General features: G+C 38.7%; 1 protein-coding gene across 7 annotated transcripts in view; it reads right to left on the bottom strand.

The window, feature by feature from the left end:
• The window catches only part of banp (BTG3 associated nuclear protein), a 177024-nt gene that overhangs the window by 118740 nt on the left and 34035 nt on the right, over nucleotides 1-24249 (bottom strand). For all 7 annotated transcript variants that reach the window (XM_072279730.1, XM_072279727.1, XM_072279731.1 and 4 more), the window contains exon 4: nucleotides 22411-22610. In XM_072279730.1, the coding sequence (XP_072135831.1) occupies nucleotides 22411-22610 (200 nt within the window). The remainder of the gene's footprint in view (nucleotides 1-22410; nucleotides 22611-24249) is intronic.

Genomic DNA, 24249 nt, shown 5'->3' with positions numbered 1-24249 from the left:
ATTTTAAACTTTATTGCAACATAAAGAGAATTTTGTTTGTACTTTGCTGAGAAGAAATGCACTTCCATCAGTACCTCTGATATGAATATTGCTAAATTGGTAAATTGATTTATTATTATCGTATGTACAGTGAAAAAGTTTGCTTTTCAATCCATCCATGCAGATCATTTCATTACAGCAGTGCATTGAGGTAGTACAAGTAAAAGCACTAACAGAATAACAGAATAAAGTACAATATTTACAAAGGAAGCGCCGTGCAGGCAGAATATGAGCTAATAATTATAATAAATGATTCCTGCTTCTTCCAATAAATACTTCAAATCCCCTCTTAAATTCTGCAAGACTTGTATACAATATCATGGTCCCAACCTGCTTTCAACCAACATGAGTTCTTAGAGTATCATTAATTTGATCAATTTAAGGGGAACTAAGTTTTTTTCATCCTATGTGCTGTGTTTTGTAACTTCAAAACATTAAACTAATTCAAAGGAAGATTCAGGTGTCCGAAATGTGATAAACTTCATGTTTACTTTAAGTGAGGCGCGCACATATCACATGATAGCGTGATGATGTATGCAATTCAGGTATTTACACATATAACTATAATGACTTATTTAAATTACCAGGAATGCTTAATCAACATATTTACAAGACTACTCAGATATTATTGAAATATTAAATACACAAGTCCTCCCTTCTTAGCTATAAACTCTATCTCAATAGAGAATACTTAACTATATACACAGCATACCAGATAATATAATTACTATATACATAGACATCCACGGCATAGTAATTTAAACTGTCCCATTCAGGCCTAAAGTTTTAATTGTTGCAGAGGCTTTCTTACTCATGTGGAACAACATATTTCATGGCAAGGGGTATCACCCTGCTTGGCAGGTGAGACTTGTGGCCGTGAAAGCAATCTCGGGTCCTGGGGCTGCATCTGTGGCGGTTGTAGCAGTTGATTCTGAGACTGCAAGAGGTGGTTCTGATACCTCCGGGCACCTTTCTTCTCCTTTTCTCTCTCTGGATCTACTTCAATCCTTCTCTTTTTTTCTCACGTTCCTTCTCTCTATTACACCTTTTCCTTTCTCGTTCATACTCTTTCTGTCCATCTCTTCCCTACTTTTTCTTCTTCTAATTTGTACATCTTGATCTTAGGAAGGTTCATTTAATTCACTGGAGTATTCCCCTAATACTCCTTTTATTGCACTCTTTACGATTCGCATCATCTGACAAATCCTCCATTTTCGTATCTCCAATGACTCCTTTCTTTTTAACCTTCCATTCATGCAGCTGGGTTTTGGTCTTCGCATCTACTTTTACAAGAAGCTTTTAGTCTCCCACTTGAAGTTCTTACAATAACTTTAATGCATGCAGAGTTGATTCTGGTTCTTTATACTCACAAAAACCGAATGTTTGCAACTTTCCTGAAGCTTCTTGAACTCTCTTCCAGCTAAGAATGAAGCTACATTTTGCAAGTAACTATGTGATTAACATAGGAGATGCTTCCTCAGATAGGTTGCCTACAAAAACTGTTGTAGTTGGACCACTGCCTTTGTCACTCCCACACTCCCTCTGAGAAGCGTGCTCCTTCCTTGGTCCAATACGCTTTCTAACGAGAGATACAGCAGCTGACACCAGCACCTGTTTGTCCTCTGTTGGGCAGCGGTTCATAGTGTACAGCATGGAGACAGTTGTGACATCATCCAGTACCTATCTTAATTCACTTTCAGTTGACTTCATTGATGAAAATGCGGCATGCAAATGGTGGATGGATCTCCAGTCAAGCTCTAGTTGTCTCAGCCTATCACACCCCCCAGAGCTGTATCTACAGAAAATAGCGCCTATGGCAAGCACTGAAATTGTGCTAACACGAGGAGCTGCTCGTTCACCAGCAACTTTTATGTGTGTTGACTGAAATTGCGCCCCTGTCCAAACATCTGACACCCATCCTTTAGATAACTTTACCATAATATCAGCTCAAAAATACGTCAAGCTTGTTAATCTTTTAATTAACAAATTATGGCACTACATGAAAATTATAACTGCACCTTCCTTGCTTTCACTGATGCAAATTGGTCTATGATGTGATCAAAGTCAGTTTTTTTTTCCAGTTTCTTCTCTTTCTACACTCAGCAGAGTAAGATCACAGAGTCTGCCTTGACCCATGGAGGCTCTCAAATACGACAGTATTAGTTTTAACTTGCTGAATGATCTCTCACAGCTGGCAACGGAAACTGCGATGGTTAGCATTATCTGAATAGCAATGAGAAGATTGGGGAAGACACTCTCATCTCCATACTGAACAATAAATTCAAGAAGCTCTTCAGGTCTTGATATTTTCAAGTTGACCCGCCTTGATGGCAACATTCTGCAATCCAAAATTTCTTCATATAGCTGCTGTCCATCAACATCAGAACTGTACAATTCGTCCAAATTTTGGCACTTCTTCTTTAGTTTGTTACTGTCGGTGCCGTAACACAATCCCTCGACATCGAGAAGGAACCCAAACTTGGCGTCAGTGTCGTGCAAACAAGCAAACCTTTCGTCCATTTCTCTGTGAAGGCAGTCAAGTGTTCCCTTCATGACTCTTTCCATTTCCTCCTTAGCTGTTAATCCAGCGTCTCTCAAGTTCTCATCCGTCATTCGTTTCTTTTGTCTCTGACGTCTTTCAACTTCAATATTCCATTCTTGACAGAGACCGACTCCTCCCTCGAGTGACTCACTGACCAACACTTCTCTTTCATCATAAAAATGATCTCGGACGGCTTTCAAATACAGGGAAAATCGTGAAAGTTCATGCTAGGATCCTGCAGCCTCTTTTGAATACGATCAATGCGAATGAGTACTTTGTTCCAAAATCCTAGCAAAATCAGAAAATCGTAACTCAACATGCAGTTGTACAGCCGCCTTGCATCACTTCTTGTTTCACTGGTCTCGTTTTCATTATCTATCATGTCCTGGAGAACTTGAAGTATCTCCTCAAGGTACTTGTTGATGGGCTTCACTGCTTCTGTCCTTGCACTCCACCTGGTTTCAGACTCTGACTTAACAACCACAGGCACAGACATTTTTGAGTTTTTCCCAGCGCTGTGTTGGATGAGAGAAAAACACAAAGAGAGCTTCGATGGTTCCAAAAAACGCGACCATCATTGTATCCTGCTTGGCTGCATGTACACCCACCAAGTTGAGTGAGTGATTGTCGCAATTCACAAACACTGCCAGGTTGTTTTTCTCACTTATTCTTTGATGAACACCACTTCTGTGTCCAGCCATCACAGCAGCGTTGTCATAGCACTGTTACTGACAATCTTGTAGCTCCATTTCGTCCTTCTCTAGCTGTTTCAAGATGTCTTCAACCAAGCTCTCAGCATCCTTGTGGCTTATCTGGATAAAACCAAGGAAGGACTCTCTAACACAGACTGTTTTCCTCTCAAAATCAACTTCCACATACCTCACTCCTTCTGACATCTGCTCACAGTGTGCCTGATCAGGAGTCGAGTTGAACATGAGGCCATAGTACTTGGCTTTACAACTGCTTCTCAGTAAACTCTGGCGAACAGTGGATGCCATCATGCAGATGAATTCATTCTGGACACCTGGTGAAAGATAAGACGTGGATCCAGGATGACTTTCCAAATGAGTGAGGTGTTCTTTTATGACAGGGTCAAAGACGGCCATTAGTTTAAGTAAGCCAAGGAAATTTCCCACATTGGAATCATCATCTAGCTGAAGTGACTCCCTGTGTCCTCGCAAAGCCAGGTTCTGAGTCACAAGGGATTTATGCAGTGAAGGATTCTCATCAAGTTATCATGCCACTTCTGCTTCTCCTTCTCAATCTGTGACTGAAATACCCCATCAATAACTCCTCTGTTTCCAGCTAGATTTCTTCCCATTTCTTTTCACTGTGTAAAGCATTCCCGATGATTCTTGGCATTTTCATGAACACTAATCCTTTCAGGTGCTTTCCACTGGTTGAATCCCCTTTCCTGCTCCAATCAGGATTGATGGTCTGACCAGGAATACAGAAGACAACAGATACAAAATGCAGACTTTTTAGAAGGAGAATAGACCAGCCATGAGCGAGTCACTCCCTCACCATGACCATTTCCCAATTTCTTCTTGAACCAAGTTTTGTACATTGAGCGGTTATTTGTTGGTAAGAAAGGCCCCTCACTGTTCTGGAAATACTTCGAACCCAGCTTTATTATTTCTGTTCTCAACGTGTCAGGCAGAATTGCTTTTCCAGTATCCTTGTCGAACTTCAGAAGTCCAATATCATGCTGTATGACAGTTCGCGGCTCTTTGACACCATCCAGTTCACTAGGTTCAGTGTCGTCAGGTTCAATCTCGTCAGGTAAAATCTCGTCAATAAACTCAACATCACCTCCACCATCGTCTTCTCTCCTGTCATGTCCACGTTCTCTGTGGCAGCCTTACTCTTAATCTCGTCATACTCGGATTTATCTGACTTGACTTCCTCCTCGGCTTGTGACGCATTTGTACTTGATCCACCTTCGGATTCTAACAAGCTTGTAGCAGGTGCAGGTGACTCCATGGAACGAGTCGAACTACTTGTTCCAGGCTTTTCAAAGAAGGGCATGGAGAACTTGCTCGACTTCTTGGCTTCCTCCACCTCCAACTTTCGTCTCTTCCATCCTTCAGCTCCACCTTCCTTCTACTACGTGAAGAAACGTTTCATGGTCTTCTCACACAATGCTCTGAAATAAGGCCATCCTGATGCTTCTCACCCATGATAATCAAAGACAGATCATAAATCTGAAGAAAATTCTTTTTTCACTATCCAAGGATGACTTGCCTGACTTTAATAGAAACTGCTCAGTGGCGCCCCCCCCCCCTTCAAGTGGTGCCCAGGGCATGTGCCATACCTGCCATACTTTAGATACACCACTGACACCCCCACAATGTAGGTCCTCCTGTACTTACCAGATACAAGCCCAATGCAGCTTGTTAGTTGTTGTATTTCACTGTTATCTTTTTTCTCCAGTATAAGTTCTTAGATATCTGTAAGCTTCAGTATAGTAAATTTGAAATATCTTTCAAACTCATTTTGTGAAATAACTGAAACAGCTGAGCCAGTGTCCAATTCTATTTTAATTAATTTGACATTCACTTCTGGCATAAGCCATATTGCTAGTCTATTTCTAATTTCCACATTGTAAATCTCAAGGCCACGCAGCCCTGCATTACTCTCATCAGTAACAGGTTTTTCATCAACACCATGCAGATTAGTGCTCTCTTTGAAACAACATTTTTTTATCTTTTTCTCTGTGCAGTACACTTATCTTTGTCTGGCCAACACACTCTTTGTATGTGTCCAGCTTTCTTAGATTTTCTGCAACTTTCACCTTTAAATCTGCATTGATCAGGGGTTTGTGAGACCCTGCCACAACGGTAGCACAATTTCTTCAGCAGGCCAGTTTCTGTTTAGACATTGCAATTTTGTTCAAGCTCACTTTCATTCCTGACTGTGTCAATTGAGTCTCTGTCTGCTGTTTCCATTGAACCAACAATTTTAACTGTGTTTCAATTAAGAAGAGTTTTTGAATACTTTCTTGCAAGATTCCACAAACCAAGCAATCCCTGAATGCATCATTAAGACCATTGCGGAACTGACAATACTCAGCCAATCTCATCAATTCAGCCACATATGCTGAAATGGACTCCCCCGTCCTTTTGATTCTGCTTATGAAACCTAAAGTGTTCTCCTATCAGCAATGTTTTCAGTTCTAAGTGTCCCTGCATCACTTTCACATTATTAGCAAAGCTCAGTTCTGCTGGCTTGGTGGGAGCAGTAAAACTTCAAAGCAAACTGTATGCCTTTAAACCCAATATACTCAACAAAACTGGTACTCGTTTCTCACTGGCTATTTCATTTGCCTCAAAATACCATTTAATTAGCTCAGTATACATGAGCCACTTATCTCTTGTGGAGTCAAGCACACCCATCTTTCCGACATAGCCAGCCACTTATGCTCTTTTTATGATTATCACCTGGCGCTCACTCTTTATCAGCCCGTGAATTCTTCTGGTTTCTAACTTAGTTTTAAAAACTTGATCGTGTACTCACTTCCAAAGAACATGTGCTGTGCTGCTTTCTTAAAAAAAATTCCACATATCTGCATGTACTGAGCTGCATTTTTTTACTTGCCATTCCTCACTGCATTTTTTTTTACTTGCAGCTTGAACGTCTCATGGCGCTTCAACAGATCAGTAGCCCTCCCGGGTTCATTTTAACAATACCTTGTCACCAATGCTGTGTTTTGTAACTTCAAATCACTAAATGAATTCAAAGGAAAACATGACAGTCTGAAATGTGTCTAACTTTGTGTCTACTTTAAGTGTGATGACATATGCAATTCATATATTTAAACATATAACCTGCAGTGAATTAGTTAAACAAACAAGAATGCTTAAACAATGTATTTACAAGATTACTCAAATATTACTGAAATATTAGATGCACAACACTATGCCTTGTGGGGATCTGGTACTCAACTTGAAAGTGTAGTGGGAACAGAAACCTCCATCCTTTTTAAAACGAACATCTCTGCATATTGCTACAGTTGGTCGCTTGGGAAGTCAGACTGATCCAAATAGCTGCATTTTTGTCAAGTTTGGATGCAAATATACCAAATGGCTTCCTTCTGTGCACAAATTTATAATTAATTAATGGGTATTTTACATTTCAAAGATCAAAATTGTTCCAATTTCTAAAATAAATTGCTTTCCCTTTGAAACAAATCAACTAAATTTATGAATAGAGTAGTATGAAAAGTGACTTTAAATCTCATGCCACGTCATTGAGTGGTGCTCTATATTCCAATACAAGCAGGATGAAAATTAAGTGCTTTTGCTTTTAAATGTTGATATTGTAACAGTCTGGGTTATGCAATTGCAATCTCGACAAAAGGGTTTGTGTTTGCAATCACAGTATAAATCTGGCAGCAAACCCCAATACGTGCAGATACACAATTAAGCAAAGAAATCCTTCAGTTGCTGTTAGTTATTCTTTTTCTTCCTTTAATTTGCACAGAATAGAACTTCAGTTATTTACCAATTATTCTCATTGTAAAACTCATGCATTTTTAAGTGTTTAAGAACGTATTCCCAACCTTAACTCAAAAGATCATATGTGTCACATTTGGGTTGGGCATTATACTGAAAAACCATGATAGGTCAGGTCAAACTATGTTATGCTGACTGGGTCAGTAGTTTATCAAGGTCATAGTGATTTATCTGTATTCTTGTCACGCCCTCTCAATATTTAGATTTAATTTCCAAACAGATTAAAAGCATGTTTGAAATTGTTATACTCATCATTATTATCCAGTCAGCTCTGGACAAAGTCTTAAGCACTAGGGCTGGGGCATGTTCAAATTTGTAGTTGTTGGGTTGATAAATTTTACTTCTGAATGCGCCTCCATTGAAGATGCTGCCTATTACCCAGAGAAATTATTTAAGTCTTTAGATGGCTTACTGACCCAAAATTATTGCTCAACAACCTCTCTGATTGTTAACATCCAAAAGAAATATGTTGGTCTGTGTGAAGTGTTATTCCCTAATATTATTTTAAAAAATCACCTTCGACTTATATACCATCTACTAACATTTTTAAATTTTAAAAATGTATTTCAGCTTTCATGCCAATCTCATGCTTTTGCTCATCCCAAAGCTAAAACAAATCTTTAAATCTTTGTTAATGTATGTTAATGCACAAAGCACAATTTGACTTAGTTGTTTGTTTAGTCCTAGAGCATTACATCACAGAAACATGCCCTTTGGCCCATCTAGTCTGTATCAAACTATTGTTGTGCCTAGTCCCATTGACCTGCACCTATGATGACTCCCCTGTCAATGACTACTGAATTTGCTTAATAGTCTTATTGTTACTAGACATGAGACATAAGACATAAAACTGACACATGACAACAAATGAAATCAGGAAAGGTGAAATCCACTCAGCTCAAGCATGTGACTGAGGCACAGACTAGAAAATATATTGTATAACCAAGAACCATTTGATTTAGGAATTCGGGAAAACTCTGATAATCTGGCACCCTGCGGACTTTAATAGTATTGGTCTGGCAAATTTTCTATCGGTTACTCCAAATTAATACACAGCATACTTCTATTTCAGTTTTGTTTTGTACACAGTTGTATAATAATTTTTTTCCAGTGAACTAAGTCCAAATCATCAGGATTCTAAACAATCAGATACCAAATTATTGGAAATTTACTGTGGTTTGTATTAAACTCAAAGCCGCAATAGTGACAAGGTGCAAAATTAACCTATGTGCTACTTTCACAATCCTTTTTCGTGACTAAATATATTTTCTTCACATGATGCATAGAATGCATAGATGAGTTATTACTGTTTTTCACAAAACAAACATAAATTATACAGCATATTACCTTTTATTCATCTCAAACACCTTAAAACAAATCTTAAAACTTTGTTAATATGTTTTCTAATGCACAAACCATGACATGACTTAATGATTTCCAGATACGAAAAAACCCAAATATTTCAAAAAGATCTGCTGTTCTTGTTACAAAACATGCTGATCGTTTGCTTTCCTGATTTCTCACATTTAAAGACTGTAAAATGAATTGACAAAACATTTCCTAGAGGCTTTCATAAAGGTAACAACTTCAATTTAAGTACCATGTATCCCTAAGACAAATCTGGCATAATTTAATTTTCATGGGTAAAAATTCTATTCTAAGTACACACAATTACAAAATTTAAAGAGAAATGATCAGTGTTTGGAATAATCTCTAAATCATCTGGAACATGAATCCATTGAGGCATCCCATCTCTACTAATTTGAGATCATATATTGACAGGCAGTCCTAGCCTGTGTTAAATATTTTTGATCTCAGATGGGATCGTGAATTAAAACTTGCAAGAAGAATAAATGCATCTACTATAAAATGATATTCTCAAATTTACTTTTGTAATGAAGATAGGAAATCTAAGAAAACATTCTTTATCTTACAGGGAGCATGCTGTCACTTTGTAGGAAATGCAAGGTGTTATGGCATTCTTGTATAATTGCTAGTTGAAGATCAGAAAGAATCTGAGACTTTCGTCAGGGTCTATAAAAAGATTCAAATTAGAAAACCAAAATGTTTTATATTCAGTAAGTTAAATATTAATCCTTACAACCTTGTACTTAAAGACAGTTTAGTCTCTGGTTTTCCAGATAATGTTAAGAGAATAGTGTATCATTGTTTTTCTAGGCTTTGCCTTTTGTAAAGTATTGTCCAATGAGCAATCATGCACATTTGTCAATTAAGCTGCACAGAAAACCATGACACCATGTACGTGAAGCACATTTGCAGATACCATGGGTGTAAATAGCAACCTTGTGCTTTTCCTTAGTGCCACATAATTCATCTGTTTCATGCTTCTATGCAGTGGCTGAAGTGTGTCAAGTTGATGGTACCTGGTTCAGCAGAATAGATTGTAGCTGAAGATGACTATTAGTAGTTCTGGGCTAATGTCTACTTTTTTCAAAGAGACTAGCAAGGTTGCCTGGCTGACAAGCAAGATCCGTGAAATGGCAAAGAGAGCTAGAATGCAAAAAGGTGACTCATTTTTTCTGGGCTGGCAGCAAAATCAGTACATGCAAACCCAATTCCCAATTCACCAGCAGTTCCATAATTCACCTTTGTATCTGGACACGCCACATTGAATCATCTACAATACAAAAATAAATGCTGACATCCAAAACCAGGACAGTAGATTTGTGCTGCACAAAGCCACTACTACTCCTCCAGGGCACTACATCAGCAATCCAAAACCTTTGACATGCAGACTGCTGGATTCCAGTGTTGGAGATCTCCTCCATGATCTCCATCAGCACAGGTGCACCACAGGGCTGTGTGCTCTACTTGCTTTACACCTATGACTGTGTGGCTAAACACACCTCCAATACCATATTCAAGTTTGTTGATGACACCACTGTTGTGGACCAAATCAGGGGAGGTGATGAATCAGCATATAGGAGGGAGATTGAAAATTTGACTGAGTGGTGTCAGAACAACAACCTCTCACTCAATGTCAGCAAGATCAAGGAACTGATTGTAGACTTCAGGAGAGAGAAACCAGAGCTCCATGAGCCAACCTTCATCGGAGGATCAGAGGTAGAGAGGGGTTAGCAACTTCAAATTCTTGGGTGTTGCTTTTTCAGAGGATGTATCCTGGGCCCGGCACTTAAGTGCAATTGTGAAGAAACCACGGCAGCGTCTCTACTTTCTTAGGAGTCTGCGGAGATTCTACATAACATCCAAAATGTTAACAAACTTCTACAGATGTGCAGTGTAGAGTATATTGACTGACTGCATCATGGCCTGGTATGGAAACACCAATGCCTTTGAATGGCAAATGGTAGTGGATTCAGCCCATTACATCACAGGTAATGCCCTTTCAACCACTGAGCACATCTACATGAAATGCTGTTGTAAGAAAGCAGCATCCACCATCAGAGATCCCCACCACCCAGGTCATGCTCTCTTCTCACTGCTGCCATCAGGTAAAGGTACAAGAGCTTAGGACCCGCACCACCAGGTTCAAGAGCAGTTATTACCCCACAACCATGTACACTCACTTGCCCATCCACTGAGATGTTCCAACAATCAATTATCTCACTCTAAGGACTACCTCATTTTCTCATATTCCAGTTACTTACTACTATTTATTTATATTTGCATTTGCACATTTTGTTCTCTTCTGCACTCTAGTTGATCTTTCATTGATCCTGTTGTAGTTACGACTGCTGAGTATGCCCACAGGAAAACTGAATCTCAGGATTGTATATGGTGACATATCTGCATTTTGAAAATGGTGACATATCTGTATTTTGACAATATTATTTTATTTTGAACTTTGCACTGTAAGCTCTATTGAACATGGGTATCAACTGCTATAATGGTAGTAGTTTTGAACGACAGCAAGCTGATCTTGGATGGGAAGTGCTCGATACTTTATGCCTGCAGTCTGACTACCAGGTATCAGATAACTTCTGCTGGGAAGCTGACACATTGCTCACCTGATACGACAAAGTGTTTTTAAAAACGATATTTGACTTGCATTTCAATTCTATGCAGGAAAGGGCGAGTTCCATGTCATGTCAAAAGTCCTATGCAAAGCTGGTTCCAGCATCATTCCCCGTACTACAAAATGTATGCATGACTTCGGATAGGCCCATTAATACACCAAGTATTCCATTACGCAAAGCCACTGGGTAATCTTCTATAAACCATCCATAAAATTCCTCAGCTGAGTCTTCTACTAAGAACTTGAATATGAAACCACCTTGCAATGCATTTCCTGACTCCACAATACCTTTCACTCATGTATGCAATTAGTATCTAGGCCACCTTCAAATGTTAGATTAAAAGATGGTGTATCTTTACTAACTGTGATCCACTACCACCACCCAGCATTTCAACTATAAAATGCATTCAATTTACTTTACCGGCACCACTGGGAGTTGTGTTTTTGAACTGTCTGTATGACTTGGTGTTTTTGCGGTATCCTCAAGGATTTAGCAAACTGGACTCTCAAAAACACAGGGACGGCCATTGCTGGAGCAGACTTTGGGCTGGATTGAAACAGTGGGACCAGGGTTCAAGAGCAGAAAACAAACCGATGTTAGCTGATTAGCGCCAAGTCAGATTAGAAAGATAAAGACGTTGAGGCTAAGGGCGAAGAATGAATCGGTGTTCAGCTCACTACTCCAGCTTTACTTGCCTCAGTGCTGAAATGACAGCTGCTGCATGCAGCCATCAGCACTCGCCTCAGCGCTGAACTGGCTCCACGGCTGTGGACTCACCTTCGGGAACTGTTCTGCGTATTATATGTTTTTTGTAATTTTATGCACAATTGTTCTTTTCTTTGCACATTAGATCTTTGACAGTCTTTGTTGTGTGGGTCTTCGTTCTTAGAATGTGGATTTTATTGTGTTTCTTTATTTTATGTCTGCCTGCAGGAAGATGAATCGCAAGGTTGTACATGATATACATACATATTTTAATAATAAGAAGTGGAAAGCATGGAACTTCTCCAGCACATTCCCTCCCACAAACCATCTAAACTTAAGAATGAGCTGGTATAATTTCTTCATCGCTCAGCCTAAATACCGGAACTCCCTAACCAATAGCATTATGGAAATATATCCCCTCTTCCAAGACTAAGGAAATAAAGCTATGAAAATGCCAAATATTCCTCTATGCCAAGCTTTAAAAGTCCTGCTCCCACAGTCTTGTTGAGTTTTAGAATGGGATTATAGCCTTTCAATCTCTCATCACCCTAAGGTGCTAGCAAGACTGAACCATTGTATTTTGGAATAGAGTCAAGGGCATTCATGTCAAGGGTAGTATCTTGGTTCAGAAGTTCTTCTTTCTGCAGGCAGTAGCTACCTCACCGTTCTAAAAGGTTTTCTTTTGTTTGTTTGTTGGCTGTTTTGGTTACAGTGGCCTTGACAACACTGAAGACATCTGCTTATGTTCCATTTATCAGCTAGATGGAACAAAAGTTTCTGTGTGTGTAGGGGCTTGTGGCGGGGGGGGGGGTTCATGCCGTTTTACTATGCACCATCTGTGTTTTACTGTAGGTGTAGCACAGTTGATCATGAAGGCTTCATGCTGGTGACAAATGATGGTAACAAACTACAGTCAAGGTTGTGACAAAATACAGTAGTCATAAAACTTTCCAAAACCACTGGCAAGATGAGCAAAAGAACATTATTGTCCTCTCCTAAGCAAACATCTTTTAATAGTGCATGAAACTTGTTAGGAAGAAAGTAGAAAGCAAGTTGAACTCAAGAGTGTCTTACTTTTTGTGGTTGGTACCTATCGATACCAGCTGTAAAATTTCCAGTATAAATCTACTCCTCAATCACAACTTCATCCTTTGCCTTCACACTGATGACAATCCTGAAAGTTTTGTGCTTTTAAGCTACAATCATTATCAAGTCTAAACTAAAAAGCTGTACTAAAACACAAATTATGAATTACATTCTCTTTATAATTACATATTATTTAGTATGGTACAAAACACTAAAGAAATATCCATGATTACTTTATGATCATAAAACAAACTACAAATATCTAAATATATAGATCAACATTAAGCAATTATTTCCAACAGTTCATCTGTTCTTGTTCTGAAGCAGATTACAAGTACTGGTGAGAACCCAAGATTAATTCTTATCTCACCTGTACACTGAATTTACAAACCATTCATGACTTGGCAGTTTTCCTTAATATTAGTAACTGGATCAGGATTTTGTGATTGAGAAGTTTTTTGTTCAGAAAAAGTCTCATGGAGCCCATCTCCAAATCATATTTGAATACAGTTTCAAAAAAAAAAGAAAAGAACATTTGCTACTAGGCTATTTATGGTCAATATTTTGTTTTTCTTCAGACTGGTGTAATGAAAGATGAATTCAAACCTGTTTAATATTGACCAAAGCTGCAAATCAAAAGTTTTCATTGCTTTAGATATTGAAATGTTGGAATATACCTTTGGAAAGTACTTAGTAAACTGTAATTATGGCTTAAATTTTGAACTTAGCAGCTATGAAATTATCCCTATTATAAAATGGAACAGCAACAACCAGAGTCTGTACGTGCACAATTAAACATGAATATCTGGAAACTGCTGTGTGATTTACCCTCTCACTAGAAGGTTAGGCAATACTGAATAAAGCTTGGAGTTACAAAACTGAAATATTTATTTATTTAAAGATATAGCATAGAACTGGCCCATTGAGCCGGGTTGCCCAGCAACTCACCAATTTAACCCCAAGCCTAATCACAGGACAATTTACAATGACCAATTAACCTGTATAGCTTTGGACTGTAAGATGAAACCAGAGCCACCGGAGGAAACCCATATGCACACAGGAAGAACATGCAAACGTTCTTACAGGGGACGCCAGAAATGAATTCCGAACTCCAACGCCCCAAGCTGCAATAGTGCCATGCTAACTGCTATGCTACTGTGGCACCAACTAAAATCCTTCCCCGAATAAAAGAAGAAGAAGAAATTTTCAAGCAGATAGGAGCAGTAATGAACAATGTTTTCATGGTTAAAGGGAAAGAGACAAAGGGAATGTCTCAAAATCTATTTTATGTGCAATTTAGGAGTTACATATTTGAACAGATACAACAACTAAAACCTATTTTTTCTGAATGCCATAGCTGAAAGGCGCTTGTTTGTACGTCATGATACAGTGGGGAATGAGAGGAAACAATGCAAATTATCCTACCTAATTAAGGGAAATGATATTCAAAAGGAAGATAGCACCCAATACATTATAAAAAATAACTTGCACCTTGAGAAATAATTTTCTATACCCTTACTCTTTCTCAATTTAACATCAATTTTAGAAAGAACACACACTGGAGGCAATGAAGACTCAACCAATTAACAAGATATAGTAAGGAATTCAAAAGTCCTGGGAATGTAATTGTAAAATTGCTTTTGAAGGTGATATGATATTTTTGGCCCTTAAAATGTTAGTAACATATCTTTGCTGCTATATTTGTAAGATCAAATAGGTAGGTCCATTTTTAGCCAATTGGATTGCCTATTTGAAATGTCTTTAAGTTATAAGCAGAAAGACACTTGACAGTTCAGGTATCCTTTTGCATATAAATGGATAAATGGAGAAAACATTAAAAGTAAAGGAATTCAGCTGTGGGAAATTTCTAGAAAAAAACGTCAAGACTATTTTGTTCCAAGTTATATCACCTCCTCATTGATAACAGACAACTTGCCATACGCAAGGGGTCAACATAGTCATAAACATTGCCATCTAAGACCAATTACTCACATATAAACAATTTCATTGCTATCTTGAGGCATAGATCCAGGCTGCCAGCTTAGACCTATGCAACAAGTTAACAGTGTAAAAAGCATGACAAGACTGACCTGTCAGTCAGAATGTGCTTGGCAAGGTACATCTTAGACAAGCAGGTTCTCTGCTTTCATTAACCCCTTGAGGGGTGCTTTCCAGGTCCAATCACTGGTAAATAAATTCCTCCTCATCACCTCTTAAAGTCTTGCCTTTTACCCATATCTGTGCCAGTTAGTTTTAAGCACCTCTCCTTGGGAGAAAGGCTTCTCATTATTTATTTTATCATACTCTTCATAATTTTATATAGCTCTATCATGTACCCCCTCAGATTCCCCTGCTCCAACAAAAACAAAGCAAACCTATCCAGTCTCTTCTCACAAATGAAATTTTCCATCCCAGACATCAGCCTGCTGAATCTCCTCTGCACCCTCTCCAATGTAATTACGTCCTTCCTATAGTTTGGTGACCAAAATGGCATACAGCACTCAAGCTGTAGCACCAAAGTCATAAAGGAAATTTGTCTTCATTAGCCAGAGCATGGAAGATATATGAACAGCTTATGGTATAATTTTATAAATATTGGTTCAGTCAATGGTGAAAGCAGTATTGATGAAATATTTAAGTAAGCGCTTAAATCACCAAGGTATAGATACATGGTACATGGGATTTGATGGTAAACATGGACATGGTGGGTTGAGGGCTTATTTCTGTGTTGTATTACTCTATCAGCACAATCTACCGAATATGGATAATTGAAAACTGGTAGTGCATCAGCAGCAAGGTACAGGAATAGACAAGTATGAAAACTGGTACTGATGCAGTCATCAGCAGTCAAAACTGAATCGATCCGGTCCATGAAAAAATACTTCTGGCCCACACTGAATTTTCAGAATGACCATAAACAATAATTAGCTAAACCAGGAATTTGTGACCCAAGTTGCTTAAGTGATTTGAAAGTCGAACTTTTGTACCTTCACTAGGAATCATCCCAAGCCTTAAAGAAAGTTAACTTTATGGCAAATGGTATTTCTTAAACAAATAATTTTATTGGGAATGTGCCTTATATCTTCTACAAATACTCTTAATACCGTTACAATCTCTTTCAAATCTCTTCAACTATTCTACTCACAGATTCCAAACTGAGTCAGCAGCTCTATTTAAGTTTTTACTTCCTGCTCTTTATCCAAATCATCTGCTACTGGTGGCCTGGTTATTCAGGAGCTGCCACATTCTGATACAGCACAGAACAAACCAATCCAAAATTCTTGCCTTGCAATTTCACATGGATGCACCTTAACTTTGAGTTAAATAAGTGGAGAAAAAGTTGCAGAGTATAAAAATTGTGAACAATGAAAAGAGGAATGATAAAACAAATCATTACTTAAATGGAAAAGAAGTGTGGGAAGCTGCAACACAATCTACAAAGGAGTATTGTTGCAGAAAAACAGCATCCATCATCAAAGGACCTCCAATACCCAGATCATGCTCACTTCTCACTGCTCCCATCAGGAAGGTTTTACTCAGGACTCACACCATCAGGTTAAGGAACAGTTATTACCCTTCAACCATCAGACTCTTGAAGCAAGGGGTATAACTTCACTCAGCTTCACTTGCTCCATCACTGAAATGCTCCCATAACCTACAGACTCACTTTCAAAGATTCACCTCATGTTCTTGATATTTATTATTATTAATAACATTAATAATTGGGTTGTACACCCAGTTAAAAGTTCAAAGTAAACTTTATTATCACAGTATAACCATGAGATTTATTTTTTTGTGGGCGTACTCAATAAATCTCTGGAATAATAACCATAACACAATCAATAAAGAACCGTCCAACTAGGGTGTCCAAACAGAATGCAGAAGACATCAAACTGTGCAAATACAAAAATAATAATAACAAATAAGCAATAAATATCAAGAACATGAGATGAGGAGTCCTTGAAAGTGAGTCCATTGGTTGTGGGAACGTTTCAATGATGGGGAAAGTGAAGTTATCCACTTTGGTTCAAGAGTACAGTAGGTGCAGTCTTTCATTAGTTCTATTATGGTGATTGGATTTATTGAGTGTGCCAGCAGAAAAGTGAATCTCAGGGTTGTATATGATGACATATATGTACTTTGATAATAAATTTACTATGAATTTTGAAGGATATCCAAGTGTCTTTGCACATAAAGTACAGAAAACTAAGGTAGACAAACAGTAGGGAAATGCTAATACAATGCTGACTTTTATTTCAAGGGTTGGATTTTAAAACAATTTAAGTTTGATTGCAACTGTACAATGCATACCTAGAGCACCATGAACTGCTTTAGTCCCATTATTTGAGGAATTACATATTATCACTGAAGGCCATTCACAGAAAGTTCAATGAATGAAACCTGTAAATTGACTGGGTGAACTCCGGAAAGGTGTTTGCACTCTGGAAGTCTGGGACCAGAGGGCATAGTCTCTGAATCAAGAGGTATTCATTTAAGTCTGTGGTGAGGAAGAATTCATTCTTCCAAAGACTGGGTGTCTTTGGAATCCCCTGCTCTAAAAAACTGTGGAGGCTGGGTCACCATTAAAAACTCTTTTCTTTAATTTTTCCAACCAAACTGCATAATTCAACACATTATACTCCACATATCACCTTTTGCCCAAACATTTAACTTGTTTACATTCCTTTGCATAATCTTTACATTTTCCTCACAAGTTCTTTTGTTAATGCCTTTTCAGGAAGGCTAATGAAGTTAAATGGCATTTTGGTAAGCATGTTACAGGTGATGATGTAGTAATTGGCTAGACTATATTCGACTTTCTTGTGAACAAAACACAGCTTTCTGTTTCATTGAATAGGTTGTAGTCTTGTAGCTATGCTGGAATAGCTTGGTTAAAAGCACTGCTAACTGGCATTTATCTTCTGCATTACTGCATGGAAATTTGAGAGCCTTTTAATCTTTAAAGGATCTCAAGGAACAGCTTACTACAGAGCAAATCAAGAAGTTAATATGACTGAATTTCAAGAGAAAATAGCTAGATTCTTAATGAAAATTATTACCTAGTTTATTATGTGAGAAAAATGACTTATTGACAAATATCAACTCAAACAAGAAGACTGCCCATGTTATGCCTCATTCTGGCATAATAGCTCCATTATCTAAAGAGATGCAAATGGAACAGACATTGCCCACTCAGCAAAGATTTGAACATAGAACACAGAATGGTACAGCACAGGAACAGGCACTTCAGCCCACTTTTTCTATGCTGAGCATGATGCAAAATTAAATTAAATCTATCTGCCTACATATTCCTCCATTCCTGCATGGCCAGGTGCCTGCTCAATGCCTCTGAAATATCATTACTCTATCTGCTTCCATTCCTAGCAGGGTGTTCCAGGCATCTATTACTGTGTGAAAAAAAACAAGCCTTGCACATCCTCCTGTCATGTAGTGGAGGTTGGGGGGAGGGGGGGTAGTTTACTTGTTGGTCAAAAGCCACTTCTATCTCGTTTGAAGTATGCTTTTTCCCATTGATTGGCTTGTGTGCCACAGTACTGGTGTCTGGTTTCACGCACCTCAGGGGTATAAGAATAGCACGTGCTAGAGGCTGGGCCTCTTTTCCTTTTGTCCCCAGGCACTCATTTTCACAGTGAAGTCACAACCATTGCTGAAGATCCACTGGAAAATTATGCCGCACATATTAAAGGGCCCACGCACACCTTTAGTTAAGTATCTGTTGAATAGTTAGTTTTGCAGTTTGTGTAACTTGAGGCACTCAGATGTTTGGTCAGATCTTTTACAGTTAGTAAATAAATGATCAATGTGCTTATTCGTTATCAGTGCCTTCTGCAGACATCCCACCCTGCAAAACCTCATTTCAGGGAGGTCCCAACTGGAAGTCTCAACCTCATAGCAGTCTGTGACAATGAATTTGTTAATTTTGCAAGACATCAGATTCACAGGTGTTTTGTGAGACAGCTGACTTCTGAATTCTGTCTTAATGTGCTATGTTCACAATAGCTGCTGTCTTTGTTGATCAGCAGGCATAATTTTTCACTATTTCTGAATCAGGAAACATTTTCCTGAATAGTTTGCCTGTGTGCTTACACACCTGGAATGGCAGGTTATGCTTAATGATGCAAGATATAAAGTACACCTCAGCTCTAGTGACCTTCTCTGTCAGACTTTGGTTTTCTGTGGAAAAGAACTGAAATACTTGAGCAGTTTTCCCTGCGCTTAACCTCCCTAATATGTTGTGGTCCCTAAAAGAAATAAAAACATAAGGTGCATCCTTATTACAGGTGTGTGCCGCTTAACATTCATTCGGACAACATCCGATCGCATATATGTCCGTAGTCTCACACACGCACGCACACACATTGCCTGCAATAGTCGGGATCAGAACTTACTTTTGTACGTTGAAATGGGGGATTTTAAATGAGTGATTTAGAAGTTCTGTATCTTCAAGTTCAAGTTTATTGTCATCTGGCCGATTGTCCACAAACGAAACAACCTCTGTCTGGACCACGGTGTAGCCACAATACATATATCACGCACACCACATAAAACAATATATTACCATATTATTTAATAAAGTATAATTCAAAATGCATATAAAGAGCGCAGCACAGGTAAACAGTTCACTGTCCTAATGACGAGACCTCGGTGGGGGCTGGGTATTTATTAAAATCAGTTTTTCTTCTGAAAACCCAGCCCATCGCGGATTTCGATGTACCTGTAAGTGGAAGTGTTTCAGGAAAAAAACCCCGAAGAATTTGCTTGCTGCAAGCGCGTTTTTAACGATGTCTTAGCGGACGATTTTGGAATTTCGCTCCAATTTAAACCCTACTCTAATCCCCTTTAAGACGCCAACGTGCCCCGCCCGTATAGGACAGCCTCGCGTAGTCAGGTTGTCACCACCAGCCTTGGGAATTTCTTCACCAGGCTTTTGTACTTCATCACCGACAGTTGTCTGGATCATTTCAGCATCATTACAGATGGCAGTAACTGAACTGATGGAATATAGAAGAGAGAGAGAGGTCGACTGTAAAGCCTGCCCACAGAGAAAACTGATAGGTCTACTTAGCACAAAGAGAGATCAAGCAGGATTCATTCATTTTCCTTCTTCCTTTTTCTCCCCCTCTCCCTCTCTTAAAAAAAAAATCAATTTCCAGGATATTGTATATAATTTGTGGGCATCAGGGAGCTGCTATCGATATGCGGGAGACTCCCAGAACTCCCGGGAGAGGTGGGATGTCTGCTTCTGTCTCACACACCAAACCCACAAATCTACTTCCTTGTAACCTTAAACCTATGCCTTCCAGTATATGATATTCCATCCTGGAATATTCATGAGACAAATCAAGTTAACCTTTAATTTTTATCTTGGAAAATAGACTGACAATCTACCCTTTCTATGCTTCTCATATTATTATAAATTTCTGTCATGGCTCCCCTCAGCCTCTGATAATCCAGAGAAAATAAACCAAATTCGTCCAACTTCTCCTGGTAGCTAATACTTTCTATTGAGGCAACAATCTTCCCCAAAGTCTTCTTATAAGTTTCGGCCAGAACTGTGCATGATCCTCTGATACAGCCTAACCAATCTTTTTACAGGAACACGAGTAGGTTTGCAGCTAGAGTTAGAATCCAAAGTGCTTGTGAATTTCCCATTCTCTTTAAAATCATCAAGTTCTCTGGAAAATTTACAGTACTGCTGCAGAACATGGGGGAAATGAGTGAAACAAATCTATGAGGTGAGGGCCACCGTGATTCAGAGTTGATCATGGATATTGTGTCCTAGCTGTCTAGATACGCAAGCCTGGGCAGTACGATATGCAGCTGTTGCCTATGTAGCAAGCTCCCCCTCTCTACGCAGCTGATGAACCCAAAGGAACAACAGAGACCAATACAGTTTGGTACCAGCAGTGTCACAGGAGCTACCAGTCAACATGGAACTCAATGTAGGACTGCCTTAGGGACTCCAGCTCTGGATATTTCCCTCAGGTTTTACTCCCAAAGCCTTTCCCATGCGTGGGTATAACCGCAAGGCAGCAGAGGTTTGAGATCAGAGATTTCCTTCTCCGAGGTGAGCTACAAACCACAGCTCACAAGTTCCATCTGCCCCAAGCAAGTGGTTTTAAGGCACCAGTAACCCACCTTTGCCCCTTCTCCTGTCAGTGGAAACAGTTCCACCGGGCTTAGTAGCCAAGTCACACGTGAAGGCCAGGAGCTGGACTTGGTTGTCAGAGGCTATTTGAGGCTCACACCATCGGGAGCATTTAATAGGTAGTGGGAATTTGTCCCCATTACCCTCTCCCACCCTCAACTATAACAACCTTAGGTAAACAAATTGATGCTTGGGCATTGATAGGAATAATATACAGAGGCTGAAAAATCTGCTAGTCTGACATTAACAAAGCCTCAAGGGTTCCAGACCTTCAATTTTATTGTAAATAAATTTAATTAAGTTTTAAAGACAAAATTCAGAACTTATCTTGTCCAACTAGAAGATCTAAACAGGATTTTCAGTTTAAAGCAACACAAAATATCCAAGAAACCGAAGAACTTACTCGGATGATTTCAGTCTTTTTCACCTAGACTCTATTAATTTATTTAGTCTATTAATCATTCTTCCACATGATTTTTGCTCTAGTATGCAACCTTTAATTCAGAGCTCTACAGAAAACACTTTTTCTCCTTCTTAGCTATTTCCTCTTCATTTCAACCATTTTCATTCCACTCCTTAGCTATCTGTCAGCTGAGAGAAAATCAAATTTCAGAAGACTGCCTTCTTTAGTGAATACACTTCCTACTTGCAGAAACAGCAAATTTCAAATACTTGGGAGCAATGCTTAGTTTAAGACAAAACCAGTAATCTAGTATTGTGGAGTAACTATTCATATTTTAACCAGGATCTCAAAAAAGCACATAGCTTACTACAAATATTGACAGTTGGCAACTATACAAAGATGTGCTTAGGAATAATAAGGCTCAAGAAAACTGGCATGTTTTCTGTCAGGCATTCAATTAGAAGATAAGAATAACTTATGGAAGACATGAATGCACTTTGTTTCATAAATATTTTCCACAATTATCTTAATCATTGACTACAACCTGTTTCTTTATACTTCCAGCAAAAATTACCAATAAAGAAATCACAGATTTTATGTACTAAAAGTTCATCTGCAAATTTATGTTTATATAACATTACAAAAGCTTACTGTATATAATTAACTTCTTGGAAGTTGCCAATCTGATCTCACATGCTTTAAACTTAAAGTCGTAGCCATTATTTTGACTGTACCCATTAATACCAGCATGTCAATATTCTTTTTACAGATATCAAAACAAAAAAAAAAGCAATCACATCAGGCTTAGGCATGTTTTTCACCATATATAATCATTCTTCATGGCAAAAGCTCCCACTTTCACACTATAGTAAAGATTGTTTTAAAAAAACTTCAATATTTTTCCCTCCAAAACATATTTTCCTGAATGCTTACTTCTACTGCATGCAGCTTACCTGCGTACTTTGTTCCATGTCTGTGTTGCCCCCAGAGGTGACCCTGCCACCATCGGGACCTGGATCGGGGTATTATGTTTATTAAGAGCCAAATCTATCTTTTCTTCAATAGCTTTACAAGTTGCTTCAACCGCCTGAATTTTGGCTTCAATACTATCAAGACGGAAACAAATGGCCTGATTAAAGTCAAAGAGAATGGACTGTAAAAACAGAAAAAGGGAAAAAAAAATCAAGAAGTGCTTTTGTTAGAAAAACAAGAAGATTGCATATTACAACAATTTATTTTTGTATTTTTAAAAAAATCACTATATATATAATTAAGCATATTAGCAAAAGTGAATATTTCCTTGGTCCAAATTACATGCTCACTTAAAATAATTGCAAAGCAACTCATTTTGTTCATGTGGACAAATTTTGGCAAAATGTTTACTTTGACCAGTCAATTTCAGTTAACCACAGGTATCAATCAGATCCCACTTGGTGTCAACTGTCCAAATTTGACTGCAAATTGTGCTTTAGGCCATATATTTAGATGGAGATTCTGGCCTATGTAAAACCTAGTCTGCCTCAGTCATTCTGATACGATCATATTTGAAACTCTAACGAGCATGTCCTAACTTGCATGTTTGGCTCAAAACATTTGTGTGTTAACTGATCTATCCTGGCTTAAACATTACAATCTACTAAGAAAGAAAAAGAAAACTATAAATGAGTGAACATTTCAGATCAATAGCCTTTCATCAGAGAAAACAAGCAAATTATATAACAGACAGTTGTATAGGGGGAGATGGAGTGTCTATGAAAGGGTGCAGACCAGTGTTAACTTAGGTAATATAGTAGAATAATAAACAATCTGCTACAGAAACTCAGCAGGTTAAGCAGCATCTGTGGGAGAGAAAGTAAGTATATGTTTCAGGTTGAAACACTGCATCAGGACTTCAGGACTAATGGTCTATATCCCTCCATTCTCTATCTGCTCACACGACCAGCAAAATGCTTATTTTGATATTTTATTTATTGACATACAGCGTGGAGTAGGTCCTTCAGGCTCTTCAAGCTGCGCCGCCCAGTAACCCCAATTTAATCCTAGCCTAATCATGGGACAATTTACAATGATCAATTAAACTACCAACCGTCATGTCTTTGGAATGTATGAGGAAACCTGAGCACCCAGAGGTAACCCACACAGCCATGGGCAGAACGTACAAGCTCCTTACAGGCAGTGACAGGAATTGAACCCTGGTTGCTGGAACTATAAAACATTGTGCTAACCACTAAACTACCATGCCACCCTTGTATCTGCTTCCAAGACTTCCCCTGGCACCTACCACTCTGTGAAAAAAAACTACCTAGTAAATCTATTTTAAACCTGCTCCCTTGCAAATTAAACCTACGCCCAAGTATTTGCCATTACAAAGACTCTGACAACCTACCCCATCTATGTCTCTCATAATTTTATTTGCTTCCATAAGGTTGCCCCTCAACTTCCCACGTTCCAGAATGAACAAAGTAAGTCTGTCCAACGTCTTCTCTCCACAGATGCTACCTGACCGACTGAATTTCCTACCTCCTCATCGGGAGGCCACAGTCAGTGCAGATTGGAAATAGCATCTCCTCCTCACTGACAATCAACACTGGTGCGCCTCAAGGATGCGAGCTTAGCCCACTACTCTAATCTCTCTACACCCACAACTGTGTGGCTAGGCAAGGCTCAAACACGATCAATAAATTTGCCAATGACATTAACTATTGTTGGCAGAATATCGGATGTTAACGCGGCGTACAGGAGTGAGACAGATCAGCTATTTGAGTGGTGTCACGACAACAACCTTGTCAGTA

This window comes from Mobula birostris, chromosome 15, assembly GCF_030028105.1.
Source record: "Mobula birostris isolate sMobBir1 chromosome 15, sMobBir1.hap1, whole genome shotgun sequence".
Taxonomy (NCBI): domain Eukaryota; kingdom Metazoa; phylum Chordata; class Chondrichthyes; order Myliobatiformes; family Myliobatidae; genus Mobula; species Mobula birostris.
The sequence above is the reverse complement of the archived record's forward strand: the minus strand, read 5'-3'. Positions and strand labels throughout refer to the sequence as shown.